Source organism: Podarcis gaigeae, assembly GCF_964106915.1.
Source record: "Podarcis gaigeae genome assembly, chromosome: 12".
Taxonomy (NCBI): domain Eukaryota; kingdom Metazoa; phylum Chordata; class Lepidosauria; order Squamata; family Lacertidae; genus Podarcis; species Podarcis gaigeae.
This window is the reverse complement of record NC_139688.1, coordinates 12494344-12509232: the sequence shown is the minus strand read 5'-3', so window position 1 is coordinate 12509232 and position 14889 is coordinate 12494344. Positions and strand designations below refer to the sequence as shown.

The following is a 14889-nucleotide window of genomic DNA, read 5'->3' as shown; positions in this document are numbered from 1 at the left end:
TTACTGGAGTACAAACAACAGGGAAGGCCTTATTTGTCGGGCTTCCCAGAAGCCTCTGGCTGGCTGCTGCTGGGACTAGGCTGACCTCTGATTTTATGTAGCGGAGCAATTTTTATATGCGTGCATTGTTTTTAATCACGTAAATGCTCCCGCAGCTCAAAAGGTGTGTTTGCCACCCCGTTCTTGATAAACTTCACAAACAGCTCCATGACTTCCATTTTACAACTGGAGAAGCAGAGCCAGGCTTGGCCTAATCCACATCTCAGTGCTGCTTCTCATTTTACATGATGTACTGTGTGCAGATACCCGACTTCCTGCTTGACAGCTGCAGTTCACATTGGGGCAAATGAATTTGTAACGAAACAGCCACTTGCAAAAGGTTTCCTTACCAGCTGTTGGCCTTTGGGTCCCCATCCTGCATATTGAAGCTTTGTGTTGCTAACTTCAGGAGGATACAAATTTTGAGGTTCCCTGTAGATAAAAAGAAAAGAAAAGGGAGAAGTAAGAATTTCAGCTGCATTAATACCTGGGATCAAATTTTACAAGAGCCAGTATCCAAAACGTTACTTTACGGTTTATCTTCAAGAGGTTGTGTGTGTCCAAAGAGCCCTTTTGACCATCCCACTTTTAGCAGCGGACAACCCCTTCCCTGCATTTATCGCCACAAACTTGCAAACACTTTTCCTTCTGGCTTCCATAATGTTGATTACAATGCAGCAAGGTGTGTTGTGTTAGGAGTAGGGATGGGAGGGTGTGTCAGTTTTGGTTCTCTCGGTTTCACATTATTCCAGTCATAGATTCAGTTCTCCAAATTTGTGCAGTAATTTGTGATATCCCCCCCCAAAAAAAATTCTCATGAAAAAAAATCCAGCGTTTTAGTGTGAATTTTTTGTCTAACCCCCTGCAATGCAGGAATATGCAGCTATCCCATACGGGAATCAAACCTGCAACCCTGGCATTATCAAAACCAGGCTGTAACCATCTGAGCTACCCATGTGGCAGGCATAATGTTTTTGCACAGAAAGGGCAAACTATGCTGTTTCAAGAGGCTTGCAGATGATACGGATGGGACAGTGAAATTATATGCATGTCTACAAGAAGGGAGTCCCACTGCGTTCAATGAGGTTTAGCCTCAGGTACGTGGATACCAGTCTTAAGTCTGCCATGGTTTGTCTGTCGCATGTAGCAACAGCTTTGTGTTAGCGCAGTCACTTGGGTGGCAGGTTGGGCGAGACAGAGGTGAAACCATATGCCACTCTCTTCCTGTACACTTAGCCCATTTTCTCAGTATGTCAACTCGGTTGAAAGGGATAAAACAGAGATAGTAAGTAATGCACCATGACAGCCCACTCTGTAGCAACTGATGCTAGCAATCTCAAGCCATGTGTTCACCCCCTAAACGGTGTTAATGTAGAACAAGCTGTGATTATAACTGTGCTTAGGAGAAGGGAAGGAACACACACACACACACACACACACACACACACACACACCCCTCCACCCAAGGTTGCTAATTTTTATTGCTGCTGGCAACACACACAAATTCAGGCAAGCTTTTCCTACCAAGAAGGTGAAGCAATGGGGGGAATTTAAGGCACAAAAACAGGGACAGTAAAATTATACCCTGCTTCTACTTCATTGTCCCTTTTTAAGAGGCTGCTCTCATTTGAACCAGTCACTTCATCCACAGAGGGGGAATTAAGGCTTTATTCCTGAAAAAACTTCCAGCGTGCATTACAACTGCACTAGATGCTCATATTGCCAACTCTATTGCAGGCAAGTGGGAGGTTTCCCTGTAATCAGCAAAGGACTGCACACAACACCAGGTTATCAGTTAAATTAAAAACTATTCTAACATATCTAAATGAAGATCGTGCTGTGCAGAGAGAATGAAATAGTTGTGTCGGAAAAAGTTGCCTTGTAGACATAAAAGAGAGTTAGATCCACTTCCCTTAGGTACCCACACAGACCTCATGAATTTGCAAATTCTGAGCAGACTTCCTTCTACATTTCCATGCTTTAGTCAGCATAAAGCTTGCAAATATGCAGCTCTCCATATATTTTCATTAAAATTGGCTATGAAATATCTACCTAGCATCATGGGAGACACCCACATTTGTCCTGCTGCTGTTTAGAATCAGCTACCATAGAAGGAATTGTTTTGAGAAAATTTGAGAAACACATTTGAGAAAATTATGTGTAGAAATATGACACATATTCTGCTGACTTTTGAAGCTGTGAGCTTTTTATGGTTCTGTACCTTCCAAGCCAACTTGGACTGGACAGAGGACACCTTCAGACAGATGGCTGTCCTTTGACTGTCTTTCAAGAAAAGAGGACTGTAAAATAGGACACATGGTAGTGACCCTAGTAGAGGGCAGAAAACCACAACAACAACCCACCCCAAAATCTTCAACAGGCTTTCTGAACACGTGACCTTCTCTTGCCTAATAAAAATATTTGGGCAAGCATTTTCCATCTTGCTCAGAAAATGTTACGTTACACCTCCTATCCCCCATTTGCTGCCATTTTCCAAATCAACAGATTGTACACTTTACTTAAGGCTTGTAACTAAAGCTTCAGGGAACGAATGTAGCATCAAGAAGCCACAGTCCCAATTATAAGCAATCATCCAGAGCACATAACAGACAGGCCCTGTCAGTTCCATTCACTGCATCATCTTTCAGGAGAGTGAGATTCTATTACTAGGAGAATCTGAAGCACAAACCTGCTTTGATAACGGATAAGGGGTAACATAACACAGATGAATGAAGGCTCCCCCTTTTGTAACTGCCGTATACAAGTTCTGCTGCTTTTAAAAGCTTTGTTTCCCCTTCCTCTTTCTCCCCCGTCACTCTCTGTTATCTATTTTTAAAGATGAGAAATAATTCTAGCTTTTGATCTACCTTCTGGTTAATTTTCTGATGCCTGTGGATGAAGCAAGTCTGCAAAACATTTCTGGCTTGCTTCCAAAATCTACAGTGACTTTGCAAACAACAATAGATGAGGGAGAAATATAATATTGCAGCATTCAGGTGAATAATACATTGCCAAGTGATGCCTGGCTCAGTATCACTGCAGGTAACAATGGTTTATTGGTCTCATTTTTTAAAACTGGAGCGATTCCTTTTCAATTTATGATTAGACAAGCTGGAAAGGCTAGAGGCAGAAAAAAGTTTTCAACGGAGTTGAAAGTTCATAGGAGAAGAACTATTGTTACTCTTGATGTACACAGCAATTCATTGTGCCTCTGGTCAACCTCAGTAAGGGAATCTTATTTTTCAAGCATTAGAAAAACCTGCAGAAACAATGTGACCAGGCTGATGTTAGGGTAAGCCAGTGCAGCAATGAACATTTTTCTTTATTGTACCAATTTCAACACCTGGAAAATTACTATTCTTTCTTAATGCAAGGTTAGGGAACCTATGGCCATGCTGACTGGGACTGATGGGAGTTGCAAAGTCCAACTGCACCCGCAAAACGATAGGTTCCCTGTCCCTGGGCTAATGAGATACCATCTACAATGCTTTCTAATCCTGCTTCTTCTTCTTTCATTCAATAAGGCTTGAGTCTACGCCTTTAGCCATGAATTAACTTAAGAGATCTGAGTTACTGTCAAACCCCAGCTCCTTCCTCAGGGCAGCTTCCCCTTGTGCTGCTCTTTCAAAATACCTATTTATCTGACTCAGAGGTTGAACTGAACCCAGAGTCAACAATCCTTGCCGAAATCAGGGCTTGCTCTATCTAAGTCATGGAAGTCATGAAATGGATTGTCATGTATTGTGGAGGAGTCTCTCCAACCTTGCTCTGCCCTCCAGCTGTTTTTTGGGGTCTACAACTCTCATCATCCCTGACCACTTGGCCATACTGGCTGGGGCTGATGAGAGCTTGAGTCCAACAGAATGTGGAGGCTAAGACTTGCTGAACCTTTTGTCTCTTGGTTCTGACCTTAGTATTCTCTAAGAATTAAATTTAACTCAATAAACATTCTTCTATTGTTTCTCTGAGTCTTCCCTTGTGGTCTTATTTGTAGAACATAGGCACATCAACAAGCATTTGGAAGGTGGTCTTGAAATGCCACTGTATCATGGAACGCAGATCCATGTTTCCAACAATCTCATTCATTTTTCTCTCATGTTCCAGATCATTTATTATTTTCAGTATTTAACTACTCAGCCAGGGTTCAGTTAATTAATTTGGCTTCCATTCACTTCATTTCTGCCATGATATTTTGAGTATAATTACTCTTGTCACTGTGCAAAAGGTGTGAGCTTCACATATAATCTTCACCCAGAAGATGTGCTGACTTCTCTATGGAAGTCAGCAGGCACGGAAGATCAGTCAAGGGTTTATTTACATTCTTTCTTGATTTTTGCAAGTGATATCAATTAACAGGGAAGGCAAGAGTTACGGTGTTTTGTTTGAGATAACAAGTTGTTAAAGCGGTTAAGTATATTGCTGTTTAATGGCTGATAAGAGCTAATGGCTAGGAGGTAGTTGGAAACATCTTTGTCATTGAATTAGGGTGATCATTGCTTCCTTCTGCAAAACAAACAAAAAATAAAAATAAAACCAACCCTGCGGTGACTGGGGACCCCTCTGTTCATTCTGCTGGACCTCTGCCTCAGAATCCTGCCCTGACAGCAATCCTTGCAATGGACTGTCCAGGAAGAGAGCACCCTGGACAGGAGCACCCAACACTCTAATCTGCAATTGCAGTCCTGAGGCACCATGAAGATGACCAAGGCTGCAGTCTTACGCTTATTCGTTTGAGAGTAAGTCTCACTGAATGCATATATGCCTTACTTCTGAGCAAATGTGCTTAGAATTGGGTTTCCTCAAGACTATGCACTGATTTGATGAATGGTTTATCAAGTGCACGACGAGGACAGTGAAGTATATGGATGCATATGTAACATTTTGCAAAATTAAAATTTAAAGATGAACAACTACAGACTGAAATCCAAAATCCAATATATGAGTCAATCAGTTAATGGGATTCATTCAGTAGGGACTGGGTGTCCATCAAGTTGGCATGCCGAATTCTAGCAGGCTGCTGCTCAGTTTTCTGCTCATTGGGATAACTGCATGTGATATAATCACTGTTTGTAGTGCCTTAGCCAATATGGGTTGGTTCAGTTCCCCCACTGTCCTGCAAAGAATATGTCAAATATGCCAAACTGGCTCATTGCTGTTCCATTAATTCCTTGTGCATCCAACTGCCCTTCATCAGAAGTTGGAAGGTATGGAACATGGAGTCTCTTCCCTATGCACTTGGAGTTGTTTCTTGCCTGGTTTAACTCACAGATGATTGTCTCTGCTTTGCAGTCTCTCAACTGCATTGGAACTGGGGCTGAAATGAAATGTCCCTATATAATGGCCAAAAAAGGAGGGCAGTGTAGAAACAAATTAATGTTAGTGGCAGGCTGGTGAGTGTTGAGAAAAACATAAGCTTCCAGAAGGCACCAAGACACTTTGACAGAAAGAAAAGGCCTTGTTAAAAAAACACACAAAAAAAACATGATTTGTTTACTTCAACACTTACAAATGAGGAAAGGAGAAAAATGACAGGATGAGAAGCACTTCCCAGCAGATACACAGAAGTACAAGGAGAAAGAAAAAGCACAGGAACTGTAGAGCTTACCTGAACGGATAATAAAAAAACCCCACAGTCTCTGAAACTGTGTCTCAGAGAATGAATGCCATTCTGAATTCTAACAGAGGGTTTTATAACTGGGAGAAAATCTCCCTGACAGGATGATATGCTGTCATCCTGTATAACTTGAACTTTAATACAAAACGTGCAATTATTAGTATGTAAAAAAGGTAATATTCCCTATGTGTTTATTTAGGCAAGACATGGGTTCCTAAGAATGTAAGGAGAGCACTGCTGCCTCAGCCCAAAGGCCCATGTAACCCAGCATCCTGTTCTCGCAATGTCCAACAGGAAACCCACAAGCAACACCTGAGCACAGTAGTGTTCTTTCCTGGCTCCTTTTTGGACAGAGATGACTTGGCCACGGTTCTTAAAGCAGCTGCATTGACTCCCTGTTTGTTTCCAGGTCCAATTCAAGGTGCTCATGTTAGTGTTTAAAGCCCTAGTTGACTTAGGTCCCAAATATGTGAAAGATCTCCTGCTTCCCTACAGACCCTACCGGCTGTTAAGATCAGCACTTGGTAGTTCTTCAGACCCCAGAAAGTTGGGGGGCGGGATAACAGGAATGGGCGTTCCCAGTGGCAACCCTTAAGTTGTGGAATTCCCTCCCCACCGAGTTGTGTCTAGCTCAGGCTTTCTCAACCTCAGCCCTCCAGATGTTTTTGGCCTACAACTCCCATGATCCCTAGCTAGCAGGACCAGTGGTCAGGGATGATGGGAATTGTAGTCTCAAAACATCTGGAGGGCTGAGGTTGAGGAAGCCTGGTTTAGCTTCTTCATTATACTGCTTTCCATGGATGCTGAAGATGCACCTCTTAACAACAACAACAACAACAACAACTTGATGGAGATAATGAAATAAGCCAGTGTCAGTCACAGAATAGCTGCAGTGGAAGAACAGTCTTCCAGAGGTAAAAGAGAATTTTAGACCACAGCAATGTTTTCATAATGCACGTTCACTCAGGATCATAGAGGGTGTTTGTGGCCATTTTTGCTTCTTTCATGATGGTATTGATGCATCGGTCAAGGTGTCCTCAAACAGTATGCTGCCTGGTGTCCTAAAGCATGTACAAGCTTGCTATGTAACTTGCAAGGCTCAGATCACAGCAGGAGCCAGTGTTTGTCCACTGGGGATACTACGCTGGCAGATTTCTATTCCTTGAAAAATTCTGGAAGCAATTTAAAAATCTGGCAAGGGCTGCTGAACAATAGGGAGTTACAGTAATCCAGTCTGGATGACACAGAATCATTGATCAGGGCTGCAAGTTTTGCAGCGTAGATAACTTTGGCATCCCAAAAATGTTCTGTAGACAGAGATAAGATTCCCTTTCCTATAAGAGATGGTGGCATCATATTCCTCATTTGGCTTCTCTAATTCAGCCTCTGACTCAGCTGCTATAAGCTATGCCTTATCCACCAAGTTGAAGGCAAGAAGCTGAAAGCAACCGAATGATAAAATGAACCACTTAGAAGGAAAGAGCTCTAAGGGGCATTAAATATTGTACAGATTTTACAGGCCACTTGGTTTTCTGGGCTTCATAGCCACAGGCCGAGAAGGATCACTGTTATCTCCAGCAGCATGTTCTAGCATTCAGTTGCTGCAGGAATAACTGGCAATCCAGATATTGTGTATCTGATATATCCATATCTGGCAATCCAGATATATGTGTATCTGAAGAAGTGTGCATGCACACGAAAGCTCATACCAAGAACTAACTTAGTTGGTCTTTAAGGTGCAACTGGAAGGAATTTTTTTTGTTTTGGCAATCCAGATGTTTAAACATGGGTGGGCTGGGGGTTACCTATTGAGTTTAGATGGGTTTTGTCAACAATGCCTGATTTGTGAGATACAGATGAATTTTGGCCACTACTGGGAGGAAGTGAACTCTCTGACACTTTTGTGTTTTGTGGAGCACAAAAGATATCCAGACCAAACTGGTATAAAAGGATTGTCTTGCAAAGAACTATTGGCAATCAATTTCTGCACAAACCTTAACTAGCATGGAGCTGGAGATTCTGAATCTAAGCTTTACTACTTCGAATTTAATCGTCCAGAAGCACAGCAGCAAATCAAACATTCAAAAGGCAGCAAAGAAAATGCATCGCTGGCTAACTCCAATAGGGCACGGCCAGATGAACGTAAAAAGATGTGTTTTTTGTGCAAGACTGAAGGTGGAAGAGGCTGAGTCTGCACCATATTCCTTGATCTGGCACCGTTTGTGCTCCAGTTTCTTTCTTTCTAGTACTGAAGATTTCGCCTCATTAAATAAATGATGGCTCTGCATAATTAGCCTGGAGTGCCTCTTCCTAATTATTCTTACCTTCCTTCTTCATTAACAGAGTAATTTAAAAAGGAAAGGAAAGATTGGGTTGAAACAGTGCATAGAAAGCTGCCTTCTACAGAGATGGACCATCTAGTAACAGTGTCCTCCTACACTGGCCGACAGCAGCATCTTCAGAGTTTCAGAAAAGGAGACTATCCCAGATGTTCCTGGAGTTGAGTAAAGCCGGAAGCTTTTGTATGTGAAGAACATAAGTGCATTATTTGTTTCTTACTTCATCATCTTATTATTATTCTGTCATCCACATTTAGTTTTTGTTGCTGGCATCCATCTGTCTTCGGAGGCAATGGAAGAATGTGCCTTCAGGGGTGAAGTCCAAGCCCTGGAGAATTACAGTGCCTGCTGTGGCTGTAGAGACCAATATGGGAGAGACATGTTTTGTTGCAGCTGGGGCACATTTAGCAATGCTCTGATAGAAATACATTGTCTGGAGGCCCCGTATAATTCTGTCCTTTTGGCTCTGCGGAAATATAATGGATTCAGCAACGAATGAAAGCAAAGAAGTCCGATAGACTTCGTGTCTACTGTGGGCTTTTTGTGCACCTCTAATTCACCACATTATAAAGATCACTTGTTAAATATAAAACCATGGCAAAGGTAGAGAGAGTGCCTGACAACTTTCCTAAATCTTCCGGGCTCCATTTGCACTCTGGATACATCTGCAACCACCTCTCTGGTTTGCCTCGCCTGCTTCTGTCATCCGGAGTTCTCTGCTTTGCATGCAATTCATTACCTCATACTTATTGATTACTCAGGTGCTTTTATTCTGCATTGTGGAGTTGCGTTACTATTGTTAAACTGGCTGTTCTGCCCCATTTATTATTGAATAGTGTTGCCTCCCCATAAGACTACTGAAGTTGAGGGGTATTCATCACAGAAACCATAGGAGCCAACTTTGAGGTCCCTTTGGCCCCTCCAATAAAATATTTGAGGGGTCTGCCCCCCAAAGTTGATGGGCATTGCGATTCAAATGGTATGGGTGATACAACTGATTATGTGGGGTGGGGCTTACCTGCCCCCTCAATATTTTATTTGGCATCCTTGGCAAAAACAATGAATGCTGATTTGATTGCAAAGATCCAAAGGGCTGTCACTGCAGAAGTTGGAGCAGGCTAGTTATCAGTTGCTCAAGAGAGCGAGACTAAAACCATTTGTAGGGAAGTACAAACTGAGCTGGACCATAAAGAAGGCTGATCGCTGAAGAATTATGGTGTTGGGGGAGACTCTTGAGAGTCCCATGGACTGCAAGAAGATCAAACCTCTTCATTCTTAAGGAAATCAGCCCTGAGAGCTCACTGGAAGGACAGATCCTGAAGCTGAGGCTCCAATACTTTGGCCACCTTATGAGTAGAGAAGACTCCCTGGAAAAGACCCTGGTGTTGGGAAAGATGGAGGGCACAAGGAGAAGGGGACGACAGAGGACGAGATGGTTGGACAGTGTTCTCGAAGCTACCAACATGAGTCTGACCAAACTGCGGGAGGCAGTGGAAGACAGAAGTGCCCGGCATGCTCTGGTCCATGGGGTCACAAAGAGTCGGACACAACTGTATGTGAGTGTCTGAGGGCCCTGCTCCTTCCTGCCACTCACCATCTGGCCTGGGGCGGGGCCTGAAGCCTCATAAGGACTGCTGCGCTCTGCTGCCCAGGAGGACTCTCCTGTTGGGTGTCTGAGGGCCCTGCTCCTTCCTGCCACTCACCATCTGGCCTGGGGTGGGGCCTGAAGCCTCATAAAGGACTGCTGCGCTCTGCTGCCCAGGAGGACTCTCCTGTGTGAGTGTCTGAGGGCCCTGCTCCTTCCTGCCACTCACCATCTGGCCTGGGGTGGGGCCTGAAGCCTCATAAGGACTGCTGCGCTCGGCTGCCCAGGAGGACTCTCCTGTGTGAGTGTCTGAGGGCCCTGCTCCTTCCTGCCACTCACCATCTGGCCTGGGGCGGGGCCTGAAGCCTCATAAGGACTGCTGCGCTCTGCTGCCCAGTCCTGTATGTGAGTGTCTGAGGGCCCTGCTCCTTCCTGCGCTCTGCTGCCCAGTCCTGTATGTGAGTGTCTGAGGGCCCTGCTCCTTCCTGCCACTCACCATCTGGCCTGGGGCGGGGCCTGAAGCCTCATAAAGGACTGCTGCGCTTTGCTGCCCAGGAGGACTCTCCTGTATGTGAGTGTCTGAGGGCCCTGCTCCTTCCTGCCACTTACCACCTGGCCCAGGGCAGGGCCTCACGGGCCTCACTAGGACAGTTGCTGTTACTGCTGGAGGGGTGCAGAGTGCTTTCAAAATGTTTTTTAAAAAATTATTTTGAATTTTTTGTATGTGGGGGGGGGTGGGGGTGGATGTTTATTGGGCCTGGGAATTTGTTTGATTTTATGTTTTTGTAATTTTTGTAATTTTTATTGTTTTTTGTTTGTACTGTTTTATTTGTGTTTTTTTTGTTTTGTTTTTTTAAAGGGGTTATTTTATTCTTAAGGGGAGGGGTCAGGGCTGCCGGGGAATGGGCCCCAGCCCACAAAATGGCTGGGATATGTTTCACAGGGGGGAATGCACTGGGACAACCGATCTCAGTGATCACGGGTAGGAGGAGGAGTTACGCTAAGACCAGACCATGTCATTACAGAGGAGGCAGGTTTAGTCGTTGTCTGAGGACTATCCCTGCCTCCGGGTCTGGTCCTGACCGGATGAATACTAGAATAAGCAAGGGATACCCACATGACCTGAAAGTGTTGCTGTGCAATGCCAGGTCAATGATTCATAAGACCACTGCCATCCATGACTTGATCATGGATGGAGGACTTGACCTGGCATGTGTAACAGAGACTTGGTTGGATGAAGCAGATGGGCCTGTCCTTGCCGCTGCTTGTCCACCAGGTTTCTCTTACGCACAGCAACCCAGGTCATGTGGGCGGGGAGGGGGGGTTGCAGTGATTTTTCGGAAGTCATTAGTTTGTACCAGGCGTCCTATTGGGAAGACCCAGTTTTCTGAGTGCATGTTCTGGAAGTTGGGCAATAGGGGCAGTACAGGATTCCTTTTGGTGTACCGACCTCCCCGCTGCACCAAGGATTCCCTGCCCGAGCTGCTTCAGGTCGTGGCGGATGTTCTCCTGGAGACACCTAGCTTGGTTGTCCTAGGGGGTTTTAACATCCATGCCGACACGACCTTACAAGGGGCCGCTCGGGACTTCGTGGAAAGCATGGCCTCCATGGGGCTGTCCCTGAATAAGTCTGGCCCAACCCATAGCCGCGGACATGCCTTGGACCTGGTGTTTACCTCTACGGATGTTGGTGATCTGACACTAAGTAAAAGTGAAACGAAAGAAGTGCCATGGTCAGACCACTTCCTGGTGCAACTGGACTTCTCTGCGACCCATCCCCTCTGCAGGGAGGTGGGACCGATTCGGATGGTCTGCCCCCGCCACTTAATGGATCCAAATGGTTTCCAGAGAGTGGTAGGGGATGCTTTATCCCATGTTGATGGCCTTTCAGCCGATTCCCTGGTGGCCCACTGGAATGTGGAGTTAACCAGGGCTATTGACTGTTTGGCTCCGAAGCGCCCTCTCCGATTGCATGGAGCCCGGAGAGCCCCGTGGTTTTCCACGGATCTGAGGGCAATGAAACAATCGTTGAGACGGCTAGAGCGCCGGTGGCGGATAACTCATTCCGAATCTGACCGGACACAGGTTAGAGCTCAACGTCGAGCCTACCAAGTGGCGATAGCGACGGCGAAGAAGACTTTCTTCACTGCCTCTATTGCATCTGCAGAAAACAGCAGCAGGAGACTCTTTCAGGTGGTTCACAATTTAGCGGAACCACCTGTAACATCGGGGCCCAGTACGGGCCACATGTTCTCCTGCAATGATTTTGCAAATTTTTTTGCAGATAAAATCGCTCAGATTCGGGAAGAAGTAGACTCCACCGTGGGAGCAGGGCCAGGGCGGGAGAGTGCTAGAGTCCTGTCTGGTCAAGTTGTGTGGGATCAATTCCAATCTGTTACCTCCGAGGATGTGGACAGGCTGCTTGGACGAGTGAAGCCAACCACCTGTCTCCTGGATCCTTGCCCATCCTGGCTTATAAAAGCTAGCCGGGAAGGACTGGGCGATGGGCTTCGTGGGGTGGTGAATGCTTCCCTCCGTGAGGGAGCCTTCCCAGACCCACTGAAAGAGGCGGTTATTAAACCGCTTCTTAAAAAACCATCTTTAGATGCGGCCACGATGGCCAATTATCGCCCAGTCTCAAACCTTCCATTCTTGGGCAAGGTGATTGAGCGAGTGGTTGCTGAACAACTCCAGGCACGCCTGGAAGAAGCGGATCATTTGGATCCCTTCCAGTCAGGATTCAGGCCTCATCATGGGACTGAAACTGCCTTGGTCGCACTGGTTGAAGATCTCCGGCGGGCTAGGGACAAAGGTGAGAGCTGTTTCCTAGTTCTGCTGGATCTCTCAGCGGCGTTTGATACCATCGACCATGACATCCTTCTGGACCGTCTTGAGGGGCTGGGAGCTGGGGGCACTGTCATACAGTGGTTCCGCTCCTTACTCCTGGGCCGTGTTCAGAAAGTGGTGGTGGGGGATGAGTGTTCAGACCCCTGGGCTCTCACTTGTGGGGTGCCTCAGGGTTCTGTCCTCTCCCCCATGCTTTTCAACATTTACATGCAGCCTCTGGGAGAGATCATCAGGAGGTTTGGGCTGGGTGTTCATCAGTATGCAGATGATACCCAGCTCTACCTCTCTTTTAAATCAGAACCAGTGAAGGCGGTGAAGGTCCTGTGTGAGTGTCTGGAAGCGGTTGGAGGATGGATGGCGGCTAACAGATTGAGGTTGAATCCTGACAAGACAGAAGTACTGTTTTTGGGGGACAGGAGGCGGGCAGGTGTGGAGGATTCCCTGGTCCTGAATGGGGTAACTGTGCCCCTGAAGGACCAGGTGCGCAGCCTGGGAGTCATTTTGGACTCACAGCTGTCCATGGAGGCACAGTCAAATCTGTATCCAGGGCAGCTGTTTACCAGCTCCATCTGGTACGTAGGCTAAGACCCTATCTGCCTGCAGACTGTCTCGCCAGAGTGGTACATGCTCTGGTTATCTCCCGCTTGGACTACTGCAATGCGCTCTACGTGGGGCTACCTTTGAAGGTGACCCAGAAACTACAACTAACCCAGAATGCGGCAGCTAGACTGGTGACTGGGAGCGGCCGCCGAGACCATATAACACCGGTCTTGAAAGACCTACATTGGCTCCCAGTATGTTTCCGAGCACAATTCAAAGTGTTGGTGCTGACCTTTAAAGCCCTAAATGGCCTCGGTCCAGTATATCTGAAGGAGCGTCTCCTCCCCCATCGTTCTGCCCGGACACTGAGGTCCAGCTCCGAGGGCCTTCTGGCGGTTCCCTCACTGCGAGAAGCCAAGTTACAGGGAACCAGGCAGAGGGCCTTCTCGGTAGTGGCGCCCGCCCTGTGGAACGCCCTCCCATCAGATGTCAAAGCGATAAACAACTGCCTGACATTCAGAAGACATCTGAAGGCAGCCCTGTTCAGGGAAGTTTTTAATATGTGACATTTTAGTGTATTTCTCATCTCTGTTGGAAGCCGCCCAGAGTGGCTGGGGAAACCCAGCCAGATGGGCGGGGTACAAATAATAAATTATTATTATTATTATTATTATTATTATTATTATTATTATTATAAATGACTAAACAACAACAAACTGCTGATTGCATGGGAAGTGATGAGCTTTCTTCGGCAGGCACCATGGACAGGTGTTCGATTGGAGGACCTCTAAGGTCCCTTTGAACTCTATGATTTTATGGTAACAATGATCATGCTTGTTGTTGTTGTTGTTGTTGCTGCTGCTGCTGTACTCAAGTAGCACAGAGTAACCACTCCACCAAAAAAAGAATGTATTGAAAGGGAGGCTGGTTTTTGTCTGGTTATGTGCCAGAGTCTGTTAATTTGCACTGAGTCACTAGGCCTTCAAGATGCTTGCAAGAGGCTGGATGGGAAATGGGGAAATGATCAGGGCTTTCTATCCTCTTCAGTTCCATTTTATAATGCCAGCAGAAGAACACTATGATAACCTGCCACGCTAAAAGAAAATGAACCACAGGATTTTGCACAACACCATTATGATGGAGTAAAGCTGAATGTAACGCTCTCATTGGAAATACTGTTTGCATATGAAATAATACATATAAAAGAAATAATAACAATAATAAATGATGTGCAGTCTGTTGTGCAGTCAAACAGAGAGCTACACAAGGATCCTTGTCCTAAAATTTAGATTCTCCATAACTCAGAAGCATAGCACAGGGAAGTACAACTGGAATCTGGCGTTAAGAAGAACAAACACCACATTAACCATTTTGTGTGAATTGCTTTGTGGAGCAGCAGGACAGCAGCCCACGTTACAGAAATAAGAGAACCCACTAGATGGCAGCCTAGTGCAGCATGAACTTAATCCACAATATTATGGACTGAAAGGGTAGGAAAAGCAAATGAGAAGATGGACACCGGAGTCTGGAGGTTTTTTTGCTGTGCTAATAAGCCCCTAATTTGAACACCTGCCGCTGAAAACAAGGGCATTAATGGACCATCCCTTTGCAAAATAAGAATAATAAAAGGTGTTCTTCTGGATAATGGTGGCTCGAACCTTAAGGTTCCACTCAAAAGGCTGGAAAGCTCTCAGAGATAATATGAATGATAGGGTTTGCGGATAGAGGCACAGCCAGCAAAAAGGAATCAGAGTTCTATGATGTGTGATAGGGAAGACAGTGGATATTTGGTTCTCTAGCAGCATAAATAAACTGTATAATGGCTTAAATTCACAAACCTTAACCATTTATCAAAAATAATTTTAATAAAATGACACAAGCTAAACTGATTCTAGGAATGTGAAAGGCAGTTTGCAGCACACAGC

The 14889-nt window shown here is 45.6% G+C and overlaps 1 protein-coding gene across 8 annotated transcripts in view; it reads right to left on the bottom strand.

Annotated features, from left to right (window-relative positions):
- DPP6 (dipeptidyl peptidase like 6) overlaps nt 1-14889 on the bottom strand; it is a 513612-nt gene that overhangs the window by 89842 nt on the left and 408881 nt on the right. For all 8 annotated transcript variants that reach the window (XR_014556579.1, XR_014556580.1, XR_014556581.1 and 5 more), the window contains exon 7: nt 390-471. Coding sequence is in view for 2 of the 8 variants with exons in the window: in XM_083704775.1 (XP_083560901.1) it covers nt 390-471 (82 nt within the window). In the remaining 6 variants the exon portion in view is untranslated. The remainder of the gene's footprint in view (nt 1-389; nt 472-14889) is intronic.